Raw genomic sequence first — 24,010 nt, forward strand, 5'->3', positions numbered from 1 at the left:
ACCAAGCTATATATAAACTTCCACAGTTGGACATTGAAATCGCTCAAGTTTCATAAATTTGGGAAACTTGTTTGAAAATAATCTTTTTCTTAGAGTCAATTTTTCAAAAGTTTTATTATAAACAACTCCATATTTCTTGTTTTCTTCTTAGTATATTAACTATACATACTATAGTATAAGATGTGGCATATTTTTCAGTCAATACTTGCATTCTCCTTGTTATTAAAAAATCTTATATATAAGTAGGTTATTCTTATACATTCTATAGTTTATTCTAGTGGGAAATAAAATATAAACAACTTAGATGTTGAAGATTTTGCCTATATTGTTCTTTCTTCCTGAAACACCCTTCCTTCCTCTTTTTCACTTTTCACCTATGTAATACCCAATCATCCTTCAGACCGTTCTCCAAACAGATCTTTTTTTAGGGAGTCTCCCAAGACTGATAAGACTAAATCCTGTTTAGAATAAACCCTAGTTGTATGTTGTCTCATTGCTCCACTTCATTCCCCACCCAAAAAATTATCACATAATTAAATATAATTCCATTAACTTAATGTCTACTTCCCCCCAGACAGACCAATGACAGCAAGGATTCTCTCTCTCTCTCTCTCTCTCTCTCTCTCTCTCTCTCTCTCTCTCTCTCTCTCTCTCTAGTAGGGTGTGGGAAGGCCATAACTGGCTGTACCCAGGAGTTACTCCTGGTTCTGCACTCAAGAATCACTCCTGCCGGTCCTCGGGGAACTACACAGGATTCCAGGCATGGAACTTGGATCAGCCACATGCAAGGCAAGTGCCCTACCTGCTGCACTATCTCTTTGGCCTCAGCAAGGACTGTCTTCCTGCTTAATTTAACTCAGATAATGCCGGTCCTCGGGGAACTACACAGGATGCCAGGCATGGAACTTGGATCAGCCACATGCAAGGCAAGTGCCCTACCTGCTGCACTATCTCTTTGGCCTCAGCAAGGACTGTCTTCCTGCTTAATTTAACTCAGATAATGCCTTCAATGCAGGGGAATTAGCTGATAGTCAATGAATATGTACTTGAATGTATAAATAAAAAGGAAAAATGGCTTGAAACAGTATTGATGGGTCTGAAATTTTTCAAAATTGCATCTGCACTTATTTTTCTGAATTCAGGGAGTCAACCTGGCCAGTTATTTTCCCAAAATGCACGTATTCATAAATGTGCACACACAACAATGTTATGAAGATTCTACATAGAAGGAGCCAATGTCCATGCTTCTTGCTTTCATGACCTGATTTTCACTTAAAAAAATGAAAATGTTTTATATGCTTTAGATTCTATGAATCTGCTGAAACCATCTAAATCCAACCACTCATGAATGGGATACTCTAGAATTAGACTCTAGAATTAGACAACTGAGTGAAAGAGGTAACAATGTTATGAAAGTTATTCATAGGGAAATTCAATAAAAACAGCCTCCTCCAGCATTAAATGAGTATCTTCCCTGAAAGGAGAACCTGGTGAAGTGGTCAGTCTAGTGGGCATCTAGTGGGCATTGCTATGTAAGTGTGACTTTGGGTACTATATCCCAGCTCAGAGCAAGAGTGATTTATACTACTACATCCAACAAAAATAGCATATACATGTTCTCCATCTCATACTGTACTGGGGGTAAAATCACCTTAAGTTATAAGTAGGTGGAATGACATACTTCAAGTTGTTATTTTTCTGTTTTACTCACTGAATTAGTGTAGACTAGTGTCAAGTAAGGGCCGGAGCGATAGCATAGCGGGTAGGGCGTTTGCCTTGCATGTAGCTGACCTGGGATCGATTCCTCCACCCCTCTTGGAGAGCCCGGCAAGCAACCGAATATTCAACCGAGTATTCTGCCTGTACAGCAAAGCTTGGCAAGCTAACTGTGACATATTTGATATGCCAAAAACAGTAACAAGAGGTCTTACAATGGAGACGTTACTGGTGCCCACTCACGCAAATCAATGAACAACGGGAGGACAGTGCTACAGAGCTAAAGTTAAGTAAGATAAAATGTTGAGGGGCCAGAGTGATTGTACAGAGGCTAGGGTGTTTGTCTTGCATGAGGCCGACCTGAATTTAATCCCTGGCACCCCTTATGTTCCCCTGTGCCTACCAGGAGTGATCCTTGAGCACAGAACCAGGAGTGAGCCCTGAGCACTGCCAGGTGTGGACCAAAAACAAGAACAAAAACAAAAAAAGTTGATTCCTATTAACCAAATCACCCAGCCTGAATTTTAAAAATACCCTAAAAGTACCCTCATTAATTTGCCTCAAAGTGGGTTTTCCTGAATTCAGGCTGGGTGATTTAGTTAATAGGAATCAACTTTTTTTGCTTTTGTTTTTGTTTCTGAGCCACACCTGGCAGTGCTCAGGGCTCATTCTTGGTTCTGTGCTCAAGGATCACTCCTGGTAGGCACAGGGGAACATAAGGGGTGCCAAGGATTAAATTCAGGTCAGCCTCATGCAAGACAAACACCCTAGCCTCTGTACAATCACTCTGGCCCCTCAACATTACATCTTAACTTTAGCTCTTGTAGGGCTGGAGTAATAGCATAGCGGTAGGGTGTTTGCCTTGTGCGTGGTCGGCATGGCCGAGCAAGTTTCAATTCCTCCGCCTCTCTCGGAGAACCCAGCAAGCTACTGAGAGTATCTCGCCCACATAGCAAAGCCTGGCAAGCTCCCCATGACGTATTCGATATGCCAAACACAGTAACAAGAAATCTCACAATGGAGAGGTTACTGGACCCGCTTGAGCAAATTGATGAACAATGGGAGGACAGTGCTACAGAATTACTATAAATTTAATCATATTTTCACACTAGTTGGATTCAGATATGCAGATTTGTAAGTTATTGCCTCCCCTAAAACTGAACCCCTATTGCATGTGTTTCCTTTATCATTGTTTCTATATCTCTGTCAGAGGCACAAAGATGAAAACCCAATCAATGCTACAGATGTGTTAGAAAGTGAGAATGAGGGGCACTCACCATCACAGCAGGGTTCTTCACCGTGATGCAGGGTGTTGTGGCTCGCAGAGCTCCACTAATGCCGTGATAGTATTTAAAACAGATTTTTATTTCAGCTGTAAATTGGAGAAGAACAAGAGTTTAAATACTAAAACATGTCATTTACAAAGCTCCTGATGAAATCTACCACCCATCTCTTAGAAATGCAGGCCTTTGAATGATCCCTTCTTTGAAATAGGAGACAACAGACCATACCAATTCCTGATCAATATGATATGCTTCTTTGAAGCTTTCTAAGAATATCTCAAATATATTAGAAAGGCAGTGTGCAAAAACAACACATAAATTATATATGATGTGTTGAGGAGAGTAAGATTAGCTATTATTTATTGAGGTCATCTATGAAAAACAGACACAATTTCTCTACCCATGCTGTTGTTTCCGGTAATTTATGTTATGAGAAACATAAATTCTTGTTCTCCTATTAAAGATTTAGTGAAGTGCTGGAGAGCTAGTAGAAGGGGTAAGGTGCTTGCTTTGCACACTGCCACCCTAGGTTTGACTGCCGGCACCACCTGTGGTCCCCTGAGTGCTGCCTGGCATAACAGCTGATCATAGAGCTATAAGTAAGCCCTCTGTACAGCTGATGTGTCTTCACCAACCCTGATAAGAGAAAAAGAGATTTGGTGCTGAGTTTTCTTTCCCAAAGGACAAACAAAAATGACAGTTGAAACTTCCCCAAAGCTATCTAATTCCAAAGCCCTCACTTGTCACCTGACTAGTACAGACTGTAGTTGTCAAAGGAAAGAGGAAAAAAGGCAGTATAATAAAGTATGAAAGAAAAAACAAATGTAGTAGTAGCTAGTAGTAAGGGTCTGGGAATCTGTATTATTTTAATTCATCAAGTGACTGAAATATAGCTACTAGACAGGAATGTAGATATGTGAGTTGGAGCGATAGCACAGCAGGTAGGGTGTTTGCTTTGCACGTGGCCAGCCCGGCCAACCCAGGTTCGATTCCTCTGCCCCTCTTGGAGAGCCCGGCAAGCTACCGAGAGCATCTCACCCACACGGCAAAGCCTGGCAAGCTCCCTGTGACGTATTTAATATGCCAAACACAGTAACAAGTGTCATAATGATAATGTAGACTTGTGGGCCCACTTGAGCAAATCGATGAACAATGGGAGGACAGTGACAGTGACAGTGATGCAGATAGATATGCAGTTATCTCCAAAGAGGTAAGTGTGTATAGATATGTATTTCTTTTAACATACCTAATATTGTTAGCTATTCAAAAATATTTTTAAAGCAATCTCAACTTTAAGCAGCTCAACTAATTTGAGTTACCTAATTATATGCACATGCAACATATAACCTGAACTTCATAAGTGACAATTCATTGGTGTTTTTATAAAGCAATTACAATTTTAAAGCCTCTGAGCAGAAAGATATGTTCACGTTATCACATTTCATAAAACCTACAGTAACTGAACTTCTCTGGGTTACTGAGGGGTCTGGTGAGCTGCCTTGGCCCCGTGGTGCTGTTCAACAAAGGCAATGGCACAGGTGGGTGGCTTTATGAGATCTCTGGCCTATATGGCTGAGTTTTCCCCTCAGTTGAGTTATCTGGATTTTCAAAGTGGGTCAACTTGAGCTATTTCCCCAAGGAAGTTAATCTTCCACTAATTCTTCTATCAAATGACCCTTACATAGTATTTGATTTACTTATTTTGAGAGAAAGATGAAAGAAAAACCCTAATTTGAGAATTATACTCAAATTTTCCTAGCAATGATGAAGCAATAAATCTTTTTAAAAAAGGCCTATAATAGGATAAAGTATTGTATTGTGTCTTTCTACCATATATGTTAATCAATGGTTAATAACGAGCCAGTTTCATCAAGCTAAGGAGTTTTGTCATCATACCCACTGAAATGCGTGCCTTGCATAATGCCAGGCAGTGCAAGGGAATCAGAGAAAGATTTCTGATCCAGATGGCATTTTAGAGCATGATTCCTGAAATAATCATACTAAGGACAAAATATAAATGACAAACACTAAGAAGGAAAAGGGCTGACTGTTTAGAAAGTATATACATCAAGGAGAAGATGGGTGAATACATTGCAGAGTGAGAAAGTCCTTGTGGGACACATAAGTCTCAAACTTACAGATGAGAAGGGCAGGGTTAGAGGAGAAAAGCACGGCAAAAGCAGGAATGCAGGACAGTGACTGTTGAGTCCAAGGAGCTGCAAGATGACCTATGCAGGAATTTCAGGTTTATTATTGCTCCATTCTCCTCAGTACACTTTTGCAAATGACTTTCCTGAACCAACGATTGGTTTATTACTAAAATAGCAATAGCTATAAAGATCTGAGCAACCTGTGCCTTACACTTGCTTTTTTCTAAGACTAATCACATGTATTCTGCAAGAACAAAGCTAAGATCCATGTGCAAGCCTTGTCAAAGCTAAAGAAAGCTCACTGATGTGCATGACAAAATTCTATGTGTATGCACTCATCTGGATCATACTCTAAGTGCTAGGAACTAGCAGGCTGTGAATCTGCCTGCAGCAAGACTTCATAGATCAATCAATGGTTAGTGAATGAGCAGCTCAATTTTCAATTTTATATGACTATTCCCCTAACTCTTTCTCCCATCTGGATGCTATATCCTCTTCCTAAGATTTTAATGGTGAACAAGATAACAAACTGAAACCTTCAAAATGTGAATGCTTACTTTTATTTAAGAGCATTAATAGAAATGTTTTGCTAGAAGATGATTATTAAGTCATTATCTTATTCCTTGCTGTAACAACTTTCTATTCCAGTGACAAATCAGAGTCCCTGAACCTCTAACATAAATTTATTCTAAATCACACAAAACAGAGTTTGTGGAAATGGTCACTAAAAGCACTGCAGAGGGGCCAGAGTGATATAATGATGCACATGGATGACCCAGTTCTGATCCGTGGCATCCCATAGGGTTACCCAAGCTCAGCCAGGACTGATCCAAGAGAAGAGTGAGGAGTAGGCCCTGAGCACTGCCAAGTGACAGAAAAAGCACTGTAGAGTCGACAGCTTCAAACTGTTTCAAGTCCAGGTGCAAAACTCAGGAGACTCATATGATGACCCATTACAAAACCAAACATGTAGACTGGTTACCAAGACAAAAATACAGTATGGACAAAACTAGTCATTTGGAGCTAGTCCAAAACTTGTTCCTCAGCAGGACACAAGTGCAGATTCCTGCCCCCTAAGTTATGGCTCCATGCTGAGTGGGGCTTAGTCAACCAATATTTTTTAAATGATTTAACTAAGAACTTTCCCTCTGAGTAAAGGAAGAGAAAGAGGGAGGGATTCTGATTCATTAATGCAAACATTTTAGGAAGAGGTAACTAAGACAATTATTTAAAAAGGTGGGGAAGGAAAGCTGGTATTCATGCTTCTATTTTAGCTATGATTTGTGACTTCTAACTACAAGAGGAAAATAAAAAGTTATTATTGAGAAAAAGAGAGACAAGCAAGTATTAGGCATCTTCAGAAGGCCATGGCTATTCATAGGCAGGAGAGGATGAGGGTCTGCCCTGAAGAGAAATGAATACTCTCTTCATGCCAAGAATGGGCTTTCTACAGCCTGATGTGGCAGCCCACATCTACTAGCCTCAAATCAAGGAGGCAAAAATAAATATGAGATAGCTGGGTGGTTGGGAAAGAGTGAGGGGGAAGAGAATGAGAGAGAGAGAGAGAGAGAGAGAGAGAGAGAGAGAGAGAGATGATAGCTGATAGTTGGACAGACTGCCATTCCTTCAAACTAAAAATCAAGAAATCCATTTAACAAAAGCATTTTTCTAAGCAGGCAGAGGGCCATGAGAAGGGTGAGTCCTGTCACAATAAGAATTGTTGCTGGGCTAAGCAAATGCTGTGGAAAGAAGAGAGTACATTCTTTCCTTTTTCTCTCTGTCTCAAATCCCTTCTAAGAACTCAAGTCAGTCATAAGCATGAAGGCATATTTTGACCTCTTTCAATAATCTTCCAAACACTTGCACTTATTAGAGCTACTAAAATTTTGGCAACCTCTATTTTAAAATGCAGACAAGACACAGAAGTGACTTTATTTTCAAATTTTAATTTATTAATTTTGACAAAACCAAATGAAGATGTATCAGAGCAGCAGCATCTTCAGAAGGCCATGGCTATTCATAGGCAGGAGAGGATGCCTCTCCTGCCTATGGATGTCAGCTCCACCACAAATGGGGGGGTGACAATTATCCACATGTCACCTTGCACTGGTAGAGGGCTAGGTGGTGAATGGGGTTAAAGAGGTTGGAGGGGCTTTTAATAGTGTTAAATAGTTAATAGTTAAATCTGTTGTTACTAAGCAAGGAGTTCCCATAACAAATTCTGACATTTATTATCTTTATAATTTGTCATCTTTGAAGGCAGTTTCATTCTTTTTAAATTGAAGCAACACTGCATTATAACATTGTACAGGTTTCAGGTGGACATTATTAAAAGTCAATATTGGCATGTATTATATTTCAATCTTTCTCTGAAAAATGGTTCTAGCAGCTACAGTCTGAAAAAAAAAGCTTTGCTTCAAAGATAAGACTCTTGTCTGTCACCTTTAATAGCTATAATACCGAGGCAGTGTTAATAGCTTGTTCCAATTTTAAAAGTCTAGATCCCTTAAACCCCGCCACAAGTTTCTAAAAATTGAATATTTTGAGTCATAAAGATGAATGCCATTCTTTCTTTAATCAAGTATATTTCATTAAAATAGAACCTAAAAAGTCAAGAAGACTGCAACCTATCCTATAAATTATCATAGCCACTCTGCTTTTGAGAAGCACTGTACTCTATTTTTATTATATTCTTCATATTATTGTTCCTATTCATGGGTTCTTTTATTCAGAAGCCACAAACTGAAAAGAAGTAAACACATTTAAATCCTCATGCTTCCAGGAAATTTGCCCACAAATCTGGGAAATGTTCAGTTGTCATTTATGTAACTGCAAGTTGTCTTCTCTTTAACAAATACCAAGAGAGCCTGAAATAGACTGTATTTCCTCTTCTCCTAAAGCTCAGGAACTCGTGAAACTCAAAGACAAGACAATACTAATGTAGATGTAGCAGATGCCTAATAGGGTGAGTATGAAACCAAAACATAATAAGAGGGTAGAAAAAAAAACAACAAAAACACTTCAACTTTCTACCAAAAGGGCAAAGGAATCTTTGTGATATCAATGAGAAGGTGGAAAGGAAAAGGTGAGAGTAGAGGCTCCATCAGTAAAATAAGAGGCTATGACCACATCAACCATCACCTTTTTTCCCTCAACCTACACAAAAAGCTACCCATCAAGGTGGTTTGGACAGGCATTATGTCTTGGGAAAGCTCGTTGCCCTAAGTGTCAATCAGAGATGAGAATCTCACAAAGACAAAGATGAGCATGAGAAGTGGAAGAGCTACAAGTAAGAGAGAAAAAAACACTATACTTTCTACAAGTATCAATATTCTGTTATTATCCTGAAACATCACAAAGGTGCTCAATACTATGGCAAGGACTACATCCAGGCTCATCTACTGCTTCAACATTTAGTGAACCCCTAGAAAAGCGCCTCATACAGAGAAAACTTAATAAAGACTTCCTCAAGGTTTGGGGGCACGGGTGCAGAATGAGTTGAAGGAATGGATGTGGAACAAAGCGCAGATAAAGAGATTTATGGTCTTAGATTAAGAAAGAATATAGAGGAGAAAGCAAACACTCTAGAATGCCTATGTAATTTTAAAAAACTTTTTACGTTGTACATCTTCAGAATACATACTGCACAGCTGACCCACTTAGTTCTGGGCAGCATGATGACGAAACTATGACAAAAACATGCAGGCGGAGCTGATGTTCTTCTTCAAATGCTTCGGACTATCATCTGCCTAAAATCAAACTCTCCTTGTTCTTCAAATACATTTAAGTAATCCTATTAATAATGTGTTCTTTTATAGGTATTACTGAGGAGAACAAAGGCCATTTTTTTTAATGTTCCGAAATAGCTATGATAGAGCTTAAATCCAGTTTTGCCCATGAATGTACAAATGTCAATTTTTGGATTTTTACTGTAACTGAACTTCTGATGAGCTAAAGACCTTTTTTTCCTTTTTGAATATAAAACAACGATCACGATCACTACCATCCTTTGTTCGTCGATTGCCTCGAGCAGGCCCCAGTAACGTCTCCTTCGCCCTAGCCCTGAGATTTTTAAAAAGTGGCATATTCAAGGCTCTTTCAGAGTTAGGAGAATGAGACCCCTCATTGTTACTGGTATTTGGCATATTGGGCACGCCACGGGGAGTTTACCAGACTCTGCCATGTGGGCAGGCTACATTCGGTAGCTTGCCAGTCTGCCCAAAGTAGGAATGAGATAATAAGATGTCGCGCGGCCGCAAATATAAAACAACATTTTCAAATAATATTCAAGTTTTCAAGATTAGAGTGAAAAATATAAAACCTGTCCTACCTCCCTCTTCCACTTCTAATTTTTGGGTAAGTCTCCCAACTTCCCAAGCAGTGCTCAGGAGTCCCAGAAGCCTTATGAGCAATTCTCGGTCAGATGGGCCATTAGTTCGATGCAAAGACCTAAGGGTGCTTGGGCTTTGCCATGCTGGGGATACTCGGGTCACCTTAGTGGTACAGGAGGTCTCTAGGGCTGTAGCAGGAAATGTTTGAGGGTGCTAGGAATTAAACCTGGGTCAGGGTGCTTTGGCTGTACTATCTCCTGCTCCCCTATTCTCTTGTTTTTTTTTTTAAGTTCCAAGCCATTAGCTCTAGAGATCGAACACATCTTCCTTATGAAATTCTCTACATCTGTTCTAGCCAATTAAAAAATAGGACGTTGGAACCAGAGGGATAATACAGGGAATAAGGAATTTTCTTTGCACATGATCCATCTGGGCATGATCTCCAGCATCTTGTCCCCTGAACACTTTCAGGAGTAACTTGTGAGCACAGAAAAAGGAACAAGCCCTGAGCACTGCTGGGTATTGCCCAGAAAACAAACCAATTGACAAAAAATTATATCTAGGCATAGATTGTACTTCTAAGCACTGACATGAATATCACCCAGTGACTTCACATTGAACCATTTCTAAAAGATTAGGGACCCATGTTGGAAGAAGTTTCATCCTGATTAATAAAACAACAACAAAAACAAACAAACAAAAAATAAGATAAAGCCAAATGCTGGTGCAATTCCTCCTTACTGTCTTATAATTTTACAGTTTCTCATCCCCTGATACAGACACAATTGAACATTTCCACTTTTATAGCCCTAATTTCATGAGAGAAGAATTAAGATAAAAATCCAAAATTAAAGGGAATGCGGGAAAAAAACACCCACTACTTTTTCTTAATTCCCAATTCCTAGCTTCAATATCAAACTCATTTCTGTTAAATGCTAAAGTGATGTGTAAAGAAAAATACTTGCCAAGACAGAGGTATTTATTATACTCTAATCAGCTATGATGTTACAAATCTACAAATCTCTAACACTTTTGTTGAGAGACAGAAAATCAATCACAGCAGGTGGGATCCTTTGTAAATGGGTTTTTTCACACATAATGTTCCCAATCATAGCAGTTTGTGAGACCAGCTTCTCGGGTGCTCATATAGGCTCCATGATAGAAATATGTCCACACCATCTGAAGGCCACTGTTCCAGGGGTCTATGTAATATTTTGGAGTGAACAGAAAAGTGTTTTTATCTTCTCTTGGAAGTTCAGCTGGCAAAACTGCTCAGTAACATCACTCTTTTAGACCCCTAAGTCCTTCAAAGAACAAATCGACTTAAAAGAAAACCTATTTGCCTTACTATCTCCCTTCACTTATATCACTTATTCATCTCATTCTGTGCATAGCTATACCAATTATTGCTATAATAAGGGTCAATGTTGGAAAGAAAAAAGAGACACACACAAAATATCACCCATAACCTCATCTCTCCCAGAAGCCACCATTGTTCACTTTTTAAGGCTATCTCCTTCCAGACTCTATCCTATTGTGCTATTATACTAGCTAGAATTATGATGTATGTATGTTTTCCTTCCCCCAAGTCACTTCTGGATATAGATAGCAAAGCATTTTCCCTTAAAGGCTACATTTAATTTAAAGTTGTAAAATTTTGCAAGAAACCAGATTATGCAAAGACGATATTACATGCAAGGCATAACCAGATATTCAGGTATTGATAGATCTAGTATCTGATGATAACTAGAAATACTGCCCTAACAATAAGGGGATATTAGAAATTAGTTGATACAATTCAGTTCTGAATTACCTAGTGATAACTCTATGTACTAGATGTGAATCTTTCAAAATTTCCTTTCTATATTGCAGATGTCTTATATACTTCAATAAAGACAGATTTAGGAAGGGCTCCATTTAATTAAATCCTACTTAACATTTTGACATTAGTAAGTATAACTATTACCTACATATTATGGCTAACCATATTAATACTAGTATAAGGCATTCTTTCTCTTATACTAAATCTCTTACATATAGAAAACTTTAATTCATAAACAAGTTAAGCAAATCAGAAAGATCCTAAAGAACTAATTCTTTCAACATTAAGAAAAACAAATTCTATAAACATAGTTCATGTGGACCAATCAGCAAATCATTTATTTGTTCATCTATTCCATAAAGACATATTTATATATTATATTCCCAGTAAAATTAGTGACAAATATGTTCTTTTCACCAAGAATAAAAAGAATGAGGTATTTCTGTTAAATATGTACTATTACATATAAGCATTTGTGTCCACAAATAACTATAATAGATCTACTGGGTAATGGCTATTATTTGCAGTTAATTTAATTCAACAAGATGACAGTGTGCCCCACACCCCCTAGAAACACACACAGTATCTATTTTCATTTGTAAAGACCAGGACACAAAGTTATTCTGCTGCTGAGAAAATAGCTGCTAAGTATTCAAAAGCAAATTAAACTCTTAGGTTAACTAAATTCTTGAATATTTCTGCTACTAAAACTAATATAATTAAATATTATAAGCATAGACACAAAATGTGTATACATATATATTTACAGAGTACATTTTCATATATGTATGCATGTGTAAGTACATATATCACAATATAGATGTATTTTTTCAAAATATGTTAATTTTCCATGATGAATGCCTTATAAAACAATAAAAAATACATCGATCATTTTAAATCTAATGGCATGAATTTATCAATCTGGGCCAAGTTTTTAAAATATTTTCAGAATGTCTCCAAATATTTTTGCACATATATGGGCTGTTCAATAGCAAACCTAATTCACATTTACTTACGTTCCATGAAATAGGGCCCAGGCTCAATTCTCCATACAATCTGTCCTTTTTGTGTTCCAGTCACACCCCTGTTTTTAGAATCCCAGAAATTCGCTGGAGAATTCTCATCTGAAATAAAATTAAAATACACTTTTCAGTTGGGTGGTAAACTATTCTTCCCTTCTCAGTTGAAACATTTGTTTTAAAAAAAGAACTTTAAAAGAAATTTTTTTAAAAGTTAAAATTTTCAAGTAAACATTAGCTGGAAGATTAAAACATTTAAAAATTTAAAGTTTCAAAATAAGTAGGGAAAGGAAAAAGGAGAGGTTGGAGATATTAATGAACATTATTATTAACTGTGTTTCTATGCTTCACAATTGAGGAAGGATATTAACTATAATACTGAGTCAATATACTCCACCAATTTGCAAAAAGAGAGTTTAGGAGACCTACCAAGTCACCAGTTTGCTAGGAAAAGGAGAGAGAGAAGAGTAACCAGCAAGTCTAATAGTTACATTTTCTAATTTTTGTGAATTTATGTTTCCAAGAAAATGCTTAATATTAGTTAAACATTAGTTATATATACATGCATATCCCTCACCCTATGAATACCATTTTCTGCCATAACTTGACATGAATTGGGGTGGAAAACTAGCATAGGTACAATACAATATAAACAAGAGCTAGTGGATGATTTAAAAAGTGCTTAAGGAGAACAGAGGAGGAATGATTAGGTCCCTGTGACCCTGTAATTAATAAGGCTCCACATTGCTCATGGTTGGAGCATCTTCAGGAGATGCATATGAAGACAACCTTTGGAAGAGCTATAGTGTAAGTCCATAAGGCATCCATTCATGCTTTGGCTTCACTACCTAAAAAACTATTTTACGACCCATTGTTTATTATGGGGGATGAGTGGAAGAAGGGTCCCATAATTAATAAAAAAAATTTAAAAACGGTCTTAGAATTGATTTCAGTGGTAAGAATTACTCTTATTGCCTAAGGTCTAGCATGTTATACTTTTTTAAATTTACAAATGTAGAATTAATTATATAAATCTAGAAGGTGACAGAGTAATTTGAAAGTCTAATTCATTTTTAAATATTACTAAAAGGCAAAATAATGTCACTGTCACTGTCACTGTCCTCCTGTTGTTCATCGATTTGCTCGAGTGGGCCCAGTAACATTTGTGACAGTTGTTACAGTGTTTGGCATATCGAATATGTCACGGGTAGCTTGCCAGGCTTTGTCGTGCGGGCGAGATACTCTCGGTAGCTTGCCGGGCTCTCCGAGAGGGGTGGAGGAATCGAACCTGGCTCGGCTGGGCTGGTTGCACACAAGGCAAACGCCCTACCGCTGTGCTATCACTCCAGCCCAAAATAATGTATGAAGTTAAAATTATTGTTTTATATCTTCCTTCCTCATAATATCTTACAAAGAAATGTGAAAATGATCAAAATAATTACTATTTCCTATATATGGCTATAAATTTCAGAAAATGTTTTGTGGAGATATTTTTAAGATAATCAGATAACATATAGAAGAGATAACTAAATACTTTGAACATATCTATTCATAATTTGGATTTTAAAATATTTCCATTTACATTAATATTTCAAATCTCATAAGGTACTAGAGACAAGCAGGAAAAAAACAAGTTACTCAAAGTTCTCACTCTTCTATTAATCCAGAAGAGTTGAGGAAAGATGAAAAATTGCAACAGACAAATGATACATGACAGACCGCATTATGGAAAGGAAATATGACACAAATAGTTCCTTTCAAGTTTAAAAAAATCCTTTCTTAGATTATCTCCCCAAAACTGCATAAAAATCTCCATCAATATTATTTTTATTATTTCATTATTTTTTAATTAGTGACCTCCATCAATTTTAAATTACCTTTTGGATTCAAATTTAATATAACTACAACTGAGATTGTATTATAAAGTGTCCTACCTTTGTTTGGGATACAGTTGCAAATTAGATGCTCTATTCGGGATTTGGGATTTGGAGGGAGATATTACATTATAATTTGAATCAAAAAATATATATATTTTTCTTTTTGGGTCACACCGGTGATGCACAGGGGTTACTCCTGGGTCTGCACTCGGGAGTTACTCCTGGCAGTGCTCAGGGGACCATAAGGGATGCTGGGAATCGAGCCTGGGTCAGCCGCGTGCAAGGCAAATGCCCTACCCGTTGTGCTATCTCTCCAGCCCCCAAAATAAATATTTTAAACCTGAGAAAATGACACACCTTCCCAGGGACTGTTAAAATTTTGTAAATTTTCTATAAACATGTGGTAGGCAGGTTATGGAATCCCACAGCAGCTTGAGAGGAAAACTTTAATATTAACTCAGATCGTAAGTACACTGCAAAGAGGTGTCAGTTGTTGTTACTATGGGACAAACAATTCTAATCTTACTAAGATATTGATAATGACTAGGAAAATTCTCAGTAATTCAAAAACTAGGCATTAGTTTTTTACCCTTTTTCCCTAGATGCCCAATTCTTCACAGTTAAGTTCTCTATGGATGGAGAAAAGAAGTGCGAGAGTGTCAGGCATATTTATAAATTAAAATCATGATGCCATGATACACCAACTAAGAATGCACCTTCTATGGCATTATGGTCACATGAAAGGCCATTTTTTTCAGAAGATATTAAAAAAGCTTCGAGTATTATTTACCAGAGATGAGAAAGACACCACAAGATAGAAAAAGCCAGAGGAGCCCAGAGACAGAGAGAGAGAGAGAGAGAGAGAGAGAGAGAGAGAGAGAGAGAGAGAGAGAGAGAGAGAGAGAGAAAACAGGGTTTTGAATGTGGCTAAATTTTCACTTGTAAAGGCATCTTCCTCTTCTATACAGGAATCAACTCTTCTGTTTTCCATCTTCTCCAATTATAGAAGTGAAGGGGAAGATAAAATTCATTGAAACTTAATTCAGCAATTATTTACTGAGCATTATTCTCTCTCAAAAATATTCTAAAAGGCCAGAATTACAAGTTGTAATATGAAGTTCAAAGCCCCAGTCCTTCTGGAGATTTTGCTCTAGTGGGGACTGCGCTCAATAAGAAGTTACATAACCATGAAGCCAGGTAATTGTAAAGACAGAATGTAATGTCAGGTAGCAGTGTAGCTTGAAGACAATCAGCCATGGGGTAGTTCAGAGAGGCCATTGGAGAATATTTTATGTAAGCTGGTCAGTGAAACGTTTAAAGAGGAACCTGAGTGAAGTAAGAACATTTATCACAGGGAGATTGGGAAGAAAGGCAAAGAAACAAAACCGCCAAAATTCTTGTAAATCTATCATGTTCCAAATGTCATGTTTTAAGGAACAAACTGATGCATCCAGAGCAGAGTTTATAAGGCAGAGAGTGAGAAGAGAGGTCAGAGAAATAGGCAAAACCAGCTTGCAGAACAACACAACGATATAAAAATTTCACAGTTTACTATCTGCCAGATGCTATTTTACTATTTTGCCTTTACTAACTCATTACTGCCACTAATGACACTTTGAGATCAGTATTATTATGAGGTTTAAGAAGGAAGTGAAAATACAGAAAAGTTCAGAAGTTATTCCAAGATTCCCATAATAATTTTAGGACCTAAATGTGAACCCAGACACTCTTACTTCCAGAGACCATGTTCTTTAGCACTAGACCGCATTGCCTAAGACAAAAAGAACTTCAGATTCCATTATAAGGATAATGGAAAGTTTCTGAAGGACTGTGACATGATCTGCATTTACAAGAATCATTCTGGCTCCTTTATGCAGAGTGAAATGCAAAAGAGCAAGGGAGGATAAGTTGTGAGCTTCTTGCCTAGGCGCAGCATCAAGTGTTGGAGCATAACCTAAACATGACCCTCTTTCCAGCTCCATTTTTCCTGTGTAGACATAGCTGCAGTAGCTATAAATAGCCACCATGAGCACAAACTCCCATGCATCAATTCCAGACCCTTCAGCTCAGTGACCCTGTGAGGTGACTCATGCACTTCCACACTCTCTCCAGGTCAAACCACCCTCTGCAATTTCACTCTTTAATTCCAGCAGGGTCTTCTGCCCTCTTATTGTCCAAACAACTCATGAAGTCCAACTTCCACACACCGTTAGTCAATCAAAATAAAAAACTCCCATTTTCCATGATTTAGTAACTCAGTAAAGCCCAGGGTGCTCACTCTGCACTCTATTCACCCACAAAAAGATGCCTTAGGCTTTTAGAGATGAGTCATTTGTTATAGGTGTAAAGAGAGTGATGCACTGCTTAAAGATAATGCTGCCAGGCTACTGTCAGTAAGAGAGAACTTCTGATACAGTAGACCTAAGTTTAAATTATATTTCTCCTAGGTTTTGGACTTACAATCTTGGGCAAGTCTTACAATAGCGCAGATCTATTTCCTTATTTAAAAAAAAAATAATAGCAGTACCAAGTTCAGGAAGTTTAGGAAGTCCTGAGAGGTCACTTAAAACTTAAAATTACAATAAAATTACAGTATGTAAATCTGTCACATTTAAGAGGTCACTGTGCAGGCTTTACATTGTCTCAATCTTTTCCTTCTTTCAAAGGATACTCTCTTTTACTCTTGATATCTAAAACACAATTCTTTCACACATCATTTCTTTAGGTTTTACTTTTTAAAAAATACTTGAAGTAAAAGTTACATAAATACACACTAATTAAAACCAAAGTCTGCTTACCTATGTATTTGGAGACTATCTCTTAAACAATGGAGGCTAACTGGACAGGCAGTAAAAGTAAGTTTGTGTGTATAATGAGCCATATGTTAGGTCTATATACGCAGACTGGCCTCTAACATAAATAATCTCAAGTTTCTCTAGTTCTTGGATGAGAGACAACTTAAAACTTAAAATTCAGGGACTGGAGCAATAATACAGAAGGTTAGGCACCTGTCTTGCACATAGCTGGCCTGGGTTCAATCCCTATCACTCAATATGGTCCCCTAAGTCCACTAGGAGTGATCCTTGGAGTAAGCCCCTAACACTGCCAAGTGTGAGCCAAAAGTAAAAACCGGACAAAAACAAAACTCCTTAAAATTTAGTCAATGAACGTTAAGTTTGTTTTAATAAAGAACCAGATGTAGGTACCTTCATCTCCCTGTGCAATAGGAAACCAGATTTTTAAATTTTAATTTAGGGTTCAACTTATAAATCTCTATTCAGAAAGCATGTGTGTAAAAAGTGAGTAGTTTTTAGGCTTGAAAATATTTAGTAAAATATGTAGGCATATTCTTTCTGGAACATTAATTTTGCAGAAATGGCTGCTCCCTGTGAATTCTCCCCTCTACCCCCCCCCCCCACGCGCCCCTACCCCCCAGTATAGCTGTTGGGAAGATGAATGAATTTCCCAGTGCTTAGACTGTTCATCTGAATCTTTACCACAGTGACCATTATACACATATTTCTCAATGCGAGTGTCACTGGCATTTTAGTGGGTAATTCTCTGAAACTGTTCATCTAATAGAGTACAGAAGCATTAGTGTCTCTGCCTCTCAGGCACTAACTGCCAGATGTATCCTATTTGACAATTGAAAAATAATGACAGACTGACCCCACATCCTTGAGGATCATCGAGTGATATCTTAAAACCAAAAAGTAAAAAAGGAAAATAAAATAAATAAAATAAAATTGGAAAAATTAGTTTGTAAAAGATTATAGACCAGAATTGAAATTTTGCCATGCATTCATTTTGATTAATTACAGAAAGTTTAGAAAGGCTGCAGAAAACTAAATGCTTGTCATGACTTTCACAGAGTTAAATTTTTGTTGTAAGGCAGTCACTGGAAAGTCAATGTCTATTTACATCTGTCCATATAAACATTACATTGAAACACATATTTTAGTATCACATTCTGAAAAGTTAAGTTCCTCAAAAAATAGTTTTACAGATGCAGATAATCTGTCTTGATTAAATAACAGAGTAAGTCATGTAATCAAGACAGGGTTTGATGCTCGTTGCAAAAACCTTCTTGTAGGCGAACCCATACTGAACACCACAGTCCAATAATCCATGTCAAACTAAAGGGGTTTTAGAAATAATAAAGGCCTACAAATTGAAAGGTTTTACAATCTAACTCCACCACTGATTCCTTATTTTCCATTTCAAAGTTGACGCCATGTGACAAATACACTGTATAGTTTGTTAATATGATCTCTAATAGGGGTCAGTCAGAAGGATAGTATAGTGGGTAGGGTTTTGTCTTCCCAGAGACAGTCTTGTTTAGTCCTTGGCACAGAATATAATCCCGAGCACCTTCAGGAGTGATCCCAGAGCAAAGAGCCAAGATAGCTGGTCGTGGCCCCCCCCAAACCCAAACCACATAAAATAAAGTATTCTTCCCTAAATAATATGAGAAGGGAAACACTTGTAAGAAATTTTAAAAGAGAACAGAAGCTAAATCTGTATTTACCACACAGAAATTAAGCAAAAGGAGAATTCAGTTCACAGAACTTTCAAACACCTTACCTCACAGAATCCCAGAGAGTTTCTACCTCTGCAAGAGTAGATTCCATCATTTCAAATCTAATTTAGGAAGCAGGAAGAAGAAACTTGTTTCATTCTCCTTAACATCCTGTATCTGGCCCACCCACAGAGCAAGCGCCTTCATAGGTGTGGCAAAACTGAAGCCAAGGCAGGTCTGGAGCCCTAAGGCAGCTTTGATGGTTCTGCAGGCCCACCACACTGATGCTCTCCTTTCTCTTCCTCTTTGCACCAACTTCCAGAAACTTAACAAAGTAGCTACGAGCAGATCTCCACCACCTAAGAACAACACTGGCAGCAACTCCTGCCTTTCATCAAGACTTATCACTGCTCAGGCATCCTAAGTGAAAAAACACAACGTGTTACTGTCTCTTTGGCTGAGCCAGTCATGGCCACACCCCCAAAGGGGACAGGATGCAATCGCCTCATCCTCCCCTCAGCTTCCTTCCTTTGCTTTTCCATGGGAGAATTCCAATGAATTGTCCGTGCATGCGCGCGGAGTGTGTGTGTGTGTGTGTGTGTGTGTGTGAGAGAGAGAGAGAGAGAGAAAGAGAGAGAGAGAGAGTAGGCTTGTATCAACAAGCTGCTATCACAAAGCAAGGTGTTTGTCCTTTTAGAATAGAGTGGCCACTATAGGATTCTAATTCACTATCACCACTAATCGGCCAGAGCATTCTTTTAGGCTTCTGAAATAGCTTACAGCATCCTAACCAATGTACAATGGAATTTTTGCTCTTGTGATTTCAAAATGAAAACAAGGACAAAAGCCTTTTTAAACATCATACAGCTTTCATGAACATTCAAAAATGTGGTAAATCATCCAGAAGTTATTTTTAGAACTTTTTAACAGAAAATGGGTACAGTCTAACTGGTGTTGCTATCTTATTCTGGGAAGAAACTGGAGTGAGGGAATGGCCAATTCACATATATGTTACTTTGGGGGGGGGGGGCGGAGCTTTGCTCATGGTACCCAGGAAGACTCTCTCAGAGATAATCGGTCAGTCAGAAAGATTACTTCTTTGCTTGGACCTAGCAATGTGAAGCTGCTCAGCACAGCAGTGCTTGGGGTTTCCAGAGCTCTAAGCCAGCAGTGTCCAGGGTCCATGTGGTGCAGGGTTCTAACTTGAATCTGGTGCATGCTGGGCATGCATCCTTGACCTGAGAGTTAATCCCAGCCCTAACATGCATATTAATGAACAAAGCGGCCTCCGTGCTACTGTCCACCTACAGTGACTGATAAGACTATGGTTAGTAAGTACTGGTCAAATGGGTGAATGCAATCAAAGACTGCAAGGCATTCCTGACAAGTAAACTTCCCAGAAAACAATATTCTCATTTGTAAAGTGCTTTTGCTACAAAGTGAGGGAAACAGGATCTAAGCTCCACACACATTTGGTTGCTGCAATTTCCTTTCGACTATCCCTTTAAAGCAGACATAAAATTGCCAAGAAACTTAAAGAGGTCACAAAAGTACCGGGACAGTTCCAGGACAAACTGAGTAAAACACTGGTACACCAGAATAAACAACTGTGTGTTCTGGACTCTTCCTGACACAGAAACCCACCTCAGTCTTAGAGCAAATCACTGCATTTTTGTACCTGTCCTTAGCGAATAATAATAGCAAGCATGTAGCAGGGACATTTAATAAATCATTTTGTTTTTCAAAGTCCCTAATAAATGCCACTCTGCTATAATGCTGAGGTGTACAGTGATATCACATCCATGTTACAGAGAAAAACAGCCACACGGAGAGCGAATGACATGACCCAGGTTTAAAGTAAAACTGAAATGAAGCACAAGCCCAAGTTCTTTTACAGTGTATCCCCCGCACTTTATTATCCTCACAAAAATTCAAGTCAGCTCACGAATTTGCAGCTGGCTTAATGGGTCCACAGCAGACTCAACTGTCAAAAAAAAAATCAAGAAAAATTTAGAAAGGATGAATTTATCATTTTTCACGGGCACTAACGGTAGTACAAACTCAGAACAACAAAAGAACAACATCTTACCAACAATGCCAGTATCTCTGTTTTGCCCCCAAAGCTGCTCTAACCCTGGAATCGTGCCTGTTTCCTCGTCAGGAGTGGCAGTCTCCTCAGAGCTCTTCTCTCCGCACTGGAAGCAGTTCTCACTACTACTCACCCTTGACCTCTGTGCCCTGACCAATGCTCCCACTACTCTGGGCCCCCCAGCCATGGACCCTTAACCTTCCGGAAACTCTAACATAAGCCCAGTCTGATATTGAACTGAACATATAACAATAACAGGAATGTTTGGGGGGTTGTTTTTATTCAGGGGCCACATTCACAGTGCTCAGAGCTTACTGCTGGTTCTGCACACAGGGATCACTCCTGGCACGGTTTTGGGGGGCTGCCTATAGGGCAGCAGCAGAATCTGGTTGAGTGCATTCAAGGTAAGCACCCTAACCACTGTACTAGCTTTCCAGCCCACAAACAGGCACTTTTATTTTTTTATTTATATATAGTTTAATTGACTCACCATTAGATCAAGCATTACAAAGCTGTCCATGATGAGATTTCAGTCATACAATGTTCCAACACCCATCCCTCCACCAGTGTAATTTCCCAGCACCAGTGTCCCCAGTTTCCTTCCCACCTCCCCAACTCCCCCCATCCCAACTGCCTTTATGGAAAATAGGCACTTTTAGATAATTTTTTTCAGGGTGCATTGTACTTTATTGCTGGTACATGACAAGACAGGGCTCCGTAAGGCCCTGCCCTTCTTCAGGGGTCGGGATGGAAACTTGAGGTCAGGATATTCTCAGTGTGTTGAATGAGTGCAGGAAGGACTCCCCACAGCTGAGGGCCTCGCTCTTCCTCTTAATGCTCTTGCTGGGGCTGGTGGTCTAGTCCAGGGTGGGGGTGGGGGGGTGGGGAGTGGTGCCTACTCCTTGGAGGTCATGTGGACCCTGAGGTCCACACCCAATTGCTATAGCCAAACTCATTGTTGTACCAGGAAACGAGCTTGAAGAAGTGATCACTGAGTATGATGCCATCCCCAGCATCGAAGAAGGGGGAGGAATGGGTACCGCTGTTAAAGTTGCAGGAGATAACCTGGTCCCCGGTGTAGCCAGGGATGCCCTTGAGGGGCCCCTATAAGGCCTGTTTCATCACTTTTTTGATGTCATCATATTTGGGATCTTTCTCCAGGCAGCAGGTGAATCCATGATGGACACGTTGGGCATGGGGATGCGGAAAGCCAGAGTTTTCCAGAGGGGCCCTCCACGGTCTTCCAAGTGGCAGTGATGGTGTGGACGGTGGTCATAAGTCCCACGAGGATGAAGTTGCCATTGATGACCTTGGCCAGGGGCACCAAGCAGTCGGTGGTGCAGGAGATGCTACACGTTTTAAAAGGAAACTATTTCCTTAATGTAAGCCATTGTCATAATAGATAGAAGTCAATGTTCAATTTAATCAAGAAAGATAAGAGTAGAGCCATGGAGGTTAGGTGAATGTTTGAGCTTAAATTTCTGGCTATCACATGCATATATCCTTTCATCCCTCCTGCTCTTGCTCCCTTCCTTATGAATATAGATATATGTGGTATATGAAGTTAGTGCACAACCACGACCTCCAAAATGCCAAACACCTTCCACCACTGTCATTGTCAATTAAATACAGGTAGTTCAGCTAGCACCTCTCCAGTAATTGTGAAGTACGATGTTGAGAAGACAGTCAGGAAACAAAATATCAGACCTCAGCATTTACATATACGAGTCCTTTCTCCAACCTACACTCCACTATAAAGAAAGGTCTTCCCAAGTCGACAACAAATAAATGGGAATGCGTATCAATACTGTCTTTGTACCCAAGTAGTATATTCAGAGTTTTCTGTTACTATCATGCCCTACAGAGTGAGACAGAGGGAGAGAGTTGTGAACAATGGAACATATGCTGGTTATTTTTTGTACTTCATGAAATATACAGAGTAGAAACCAATTCTTTGATTTTGATTATGATGCATAGTATAAAGCTAGGAGAGGAAGTCCTAAGGGAATGAATGAGCTGCAAACATTGCTAGACTGGAGAATAAGTTTCCTCAAAGAATCAGTATATGAACTCAACTGTAAACTATGAATGGGATTTGATTGGGCAGGAAGGTCATTCCTGATGGAACAGCTGTGCAGAGGTCCTGGGGTAGGAAGCAGCAGAGGGCTTTCAGGACTGAAAATGGAACAGTCTGATTACAGCACAAGGGGATGATGGCACTATAAAGCAGTAAGGAAGACAGGACTAGAAATTAAGCATTGGTTTGGAGGAAGAAAAATGAAGGTAAGAATAAAGGAATAGAAATGGAATATTTTCCTTGTCTCCATAAGATTGTCTTCTGAAGTTCCAATTATCACGGATCTCATTCAAAGCTATTGATCTGGGAAGAACATTCGTAGATGGACCTATAATTTGCAGTGCTGATTAGTCATAGCAAGTTAAATATATCACTTAATTGAAGAAGCTTACTCCCCAACACTCACAAAATGTTTATCAAGAGCAAAGCAGAAATGAGCAAAAACACAATCTTTAGACTGCAATCAATACTGAAAAAGGAAAAAAATCACCAGTGTCTCCTCCATCCCTTTAGGCTCATCTATCTTCATGCTGGCACCAGATATACAAAACAGAACCAAGGTTAGCACATCAGAAAGTAAAAACCCTTTTCCTGAAAAGCTTCCTATGAATTTCCTTTGTGTTCATGCATGCTTGAGTCTGACATCATGCCTATGCATTATTTAAGTCTTGCAGCAAATGTCTGCCTATCCACTGCAATTTTTATTAGAAGCTTTTTCTTCTGATTTTGTGATCATAAAACAGTCAGGTGAACGCTCATATCCTCATCGCTCTATTTGCAGAATCCTAAAATCTTATAATGAAAATGTACAACAGAAAACATTTTGAAAATATATCCAAAAATAAAACAGTTTCTGAAAGATCTCAGTAGACTCACAAATCTAAATGCAAGTTGATATATGCAATGAAATAGATGTTTTTTAAAATGTAAGCTTCTAATGGAGAGGGCGATCTGATTCAATAAAACACTTGCTATGACCCTTTATCTATTTAAAACTCACCAAGTGTCAGCCACTGAGTGTGGTGATGCATACACTCCCCACTTAATCCTCACAGTACTCTTCTGGCATAATCATTATGATCCTCATTACAATTTCACATATTAAGAAAGCCAAGCAATAGAGAACT

At 38.7% G+C, this 24,010-nt stretch overlaps 1 protein-coding gene across 1 annotated transcript in view; it reads right to left on the reverse strand.

Moving 5' to 3' along the window:
* Window positions 1–24,010, reverse strand: part of HECW2 (HECT, C2 and WW domain containing E3 ubiquitin protein ligase 2) — a 320,314-nt gene that overhangs the window by 151,921 nt on the left and 144,383 nt on the right. The window contains exons 3-4 of the mRNA XM_056111748.1: window positions 12,319–12,426; window positions 2,994–3,088 (exon numbers count right to left, since the gene is read on the reverse strand). Coding sequence (XP_055967723.1) covers window positions 2,994–3,088; window positions 12,319–12,426 — 203 coding nt within the window. The remainder of the gene's footprint in view (window positions 1–2,993; window positions 3,089–12,318; window positions 12,427–24,010) is intronic.

Source organism: Sorex fumeus, unplaced genomic scaffold (genome assembly GCF_029834395.1).
Source record: "Sorex fumeus unplaced genomic scaffold, SorFum_2.1 ptg000014l, whole genome shotgun sequence".
NCBI lineage: Eukaryota > Metazoa > Chordata > Mammalia > Eulipotyphla > Soricidae > Sorex > Sorex fumeus.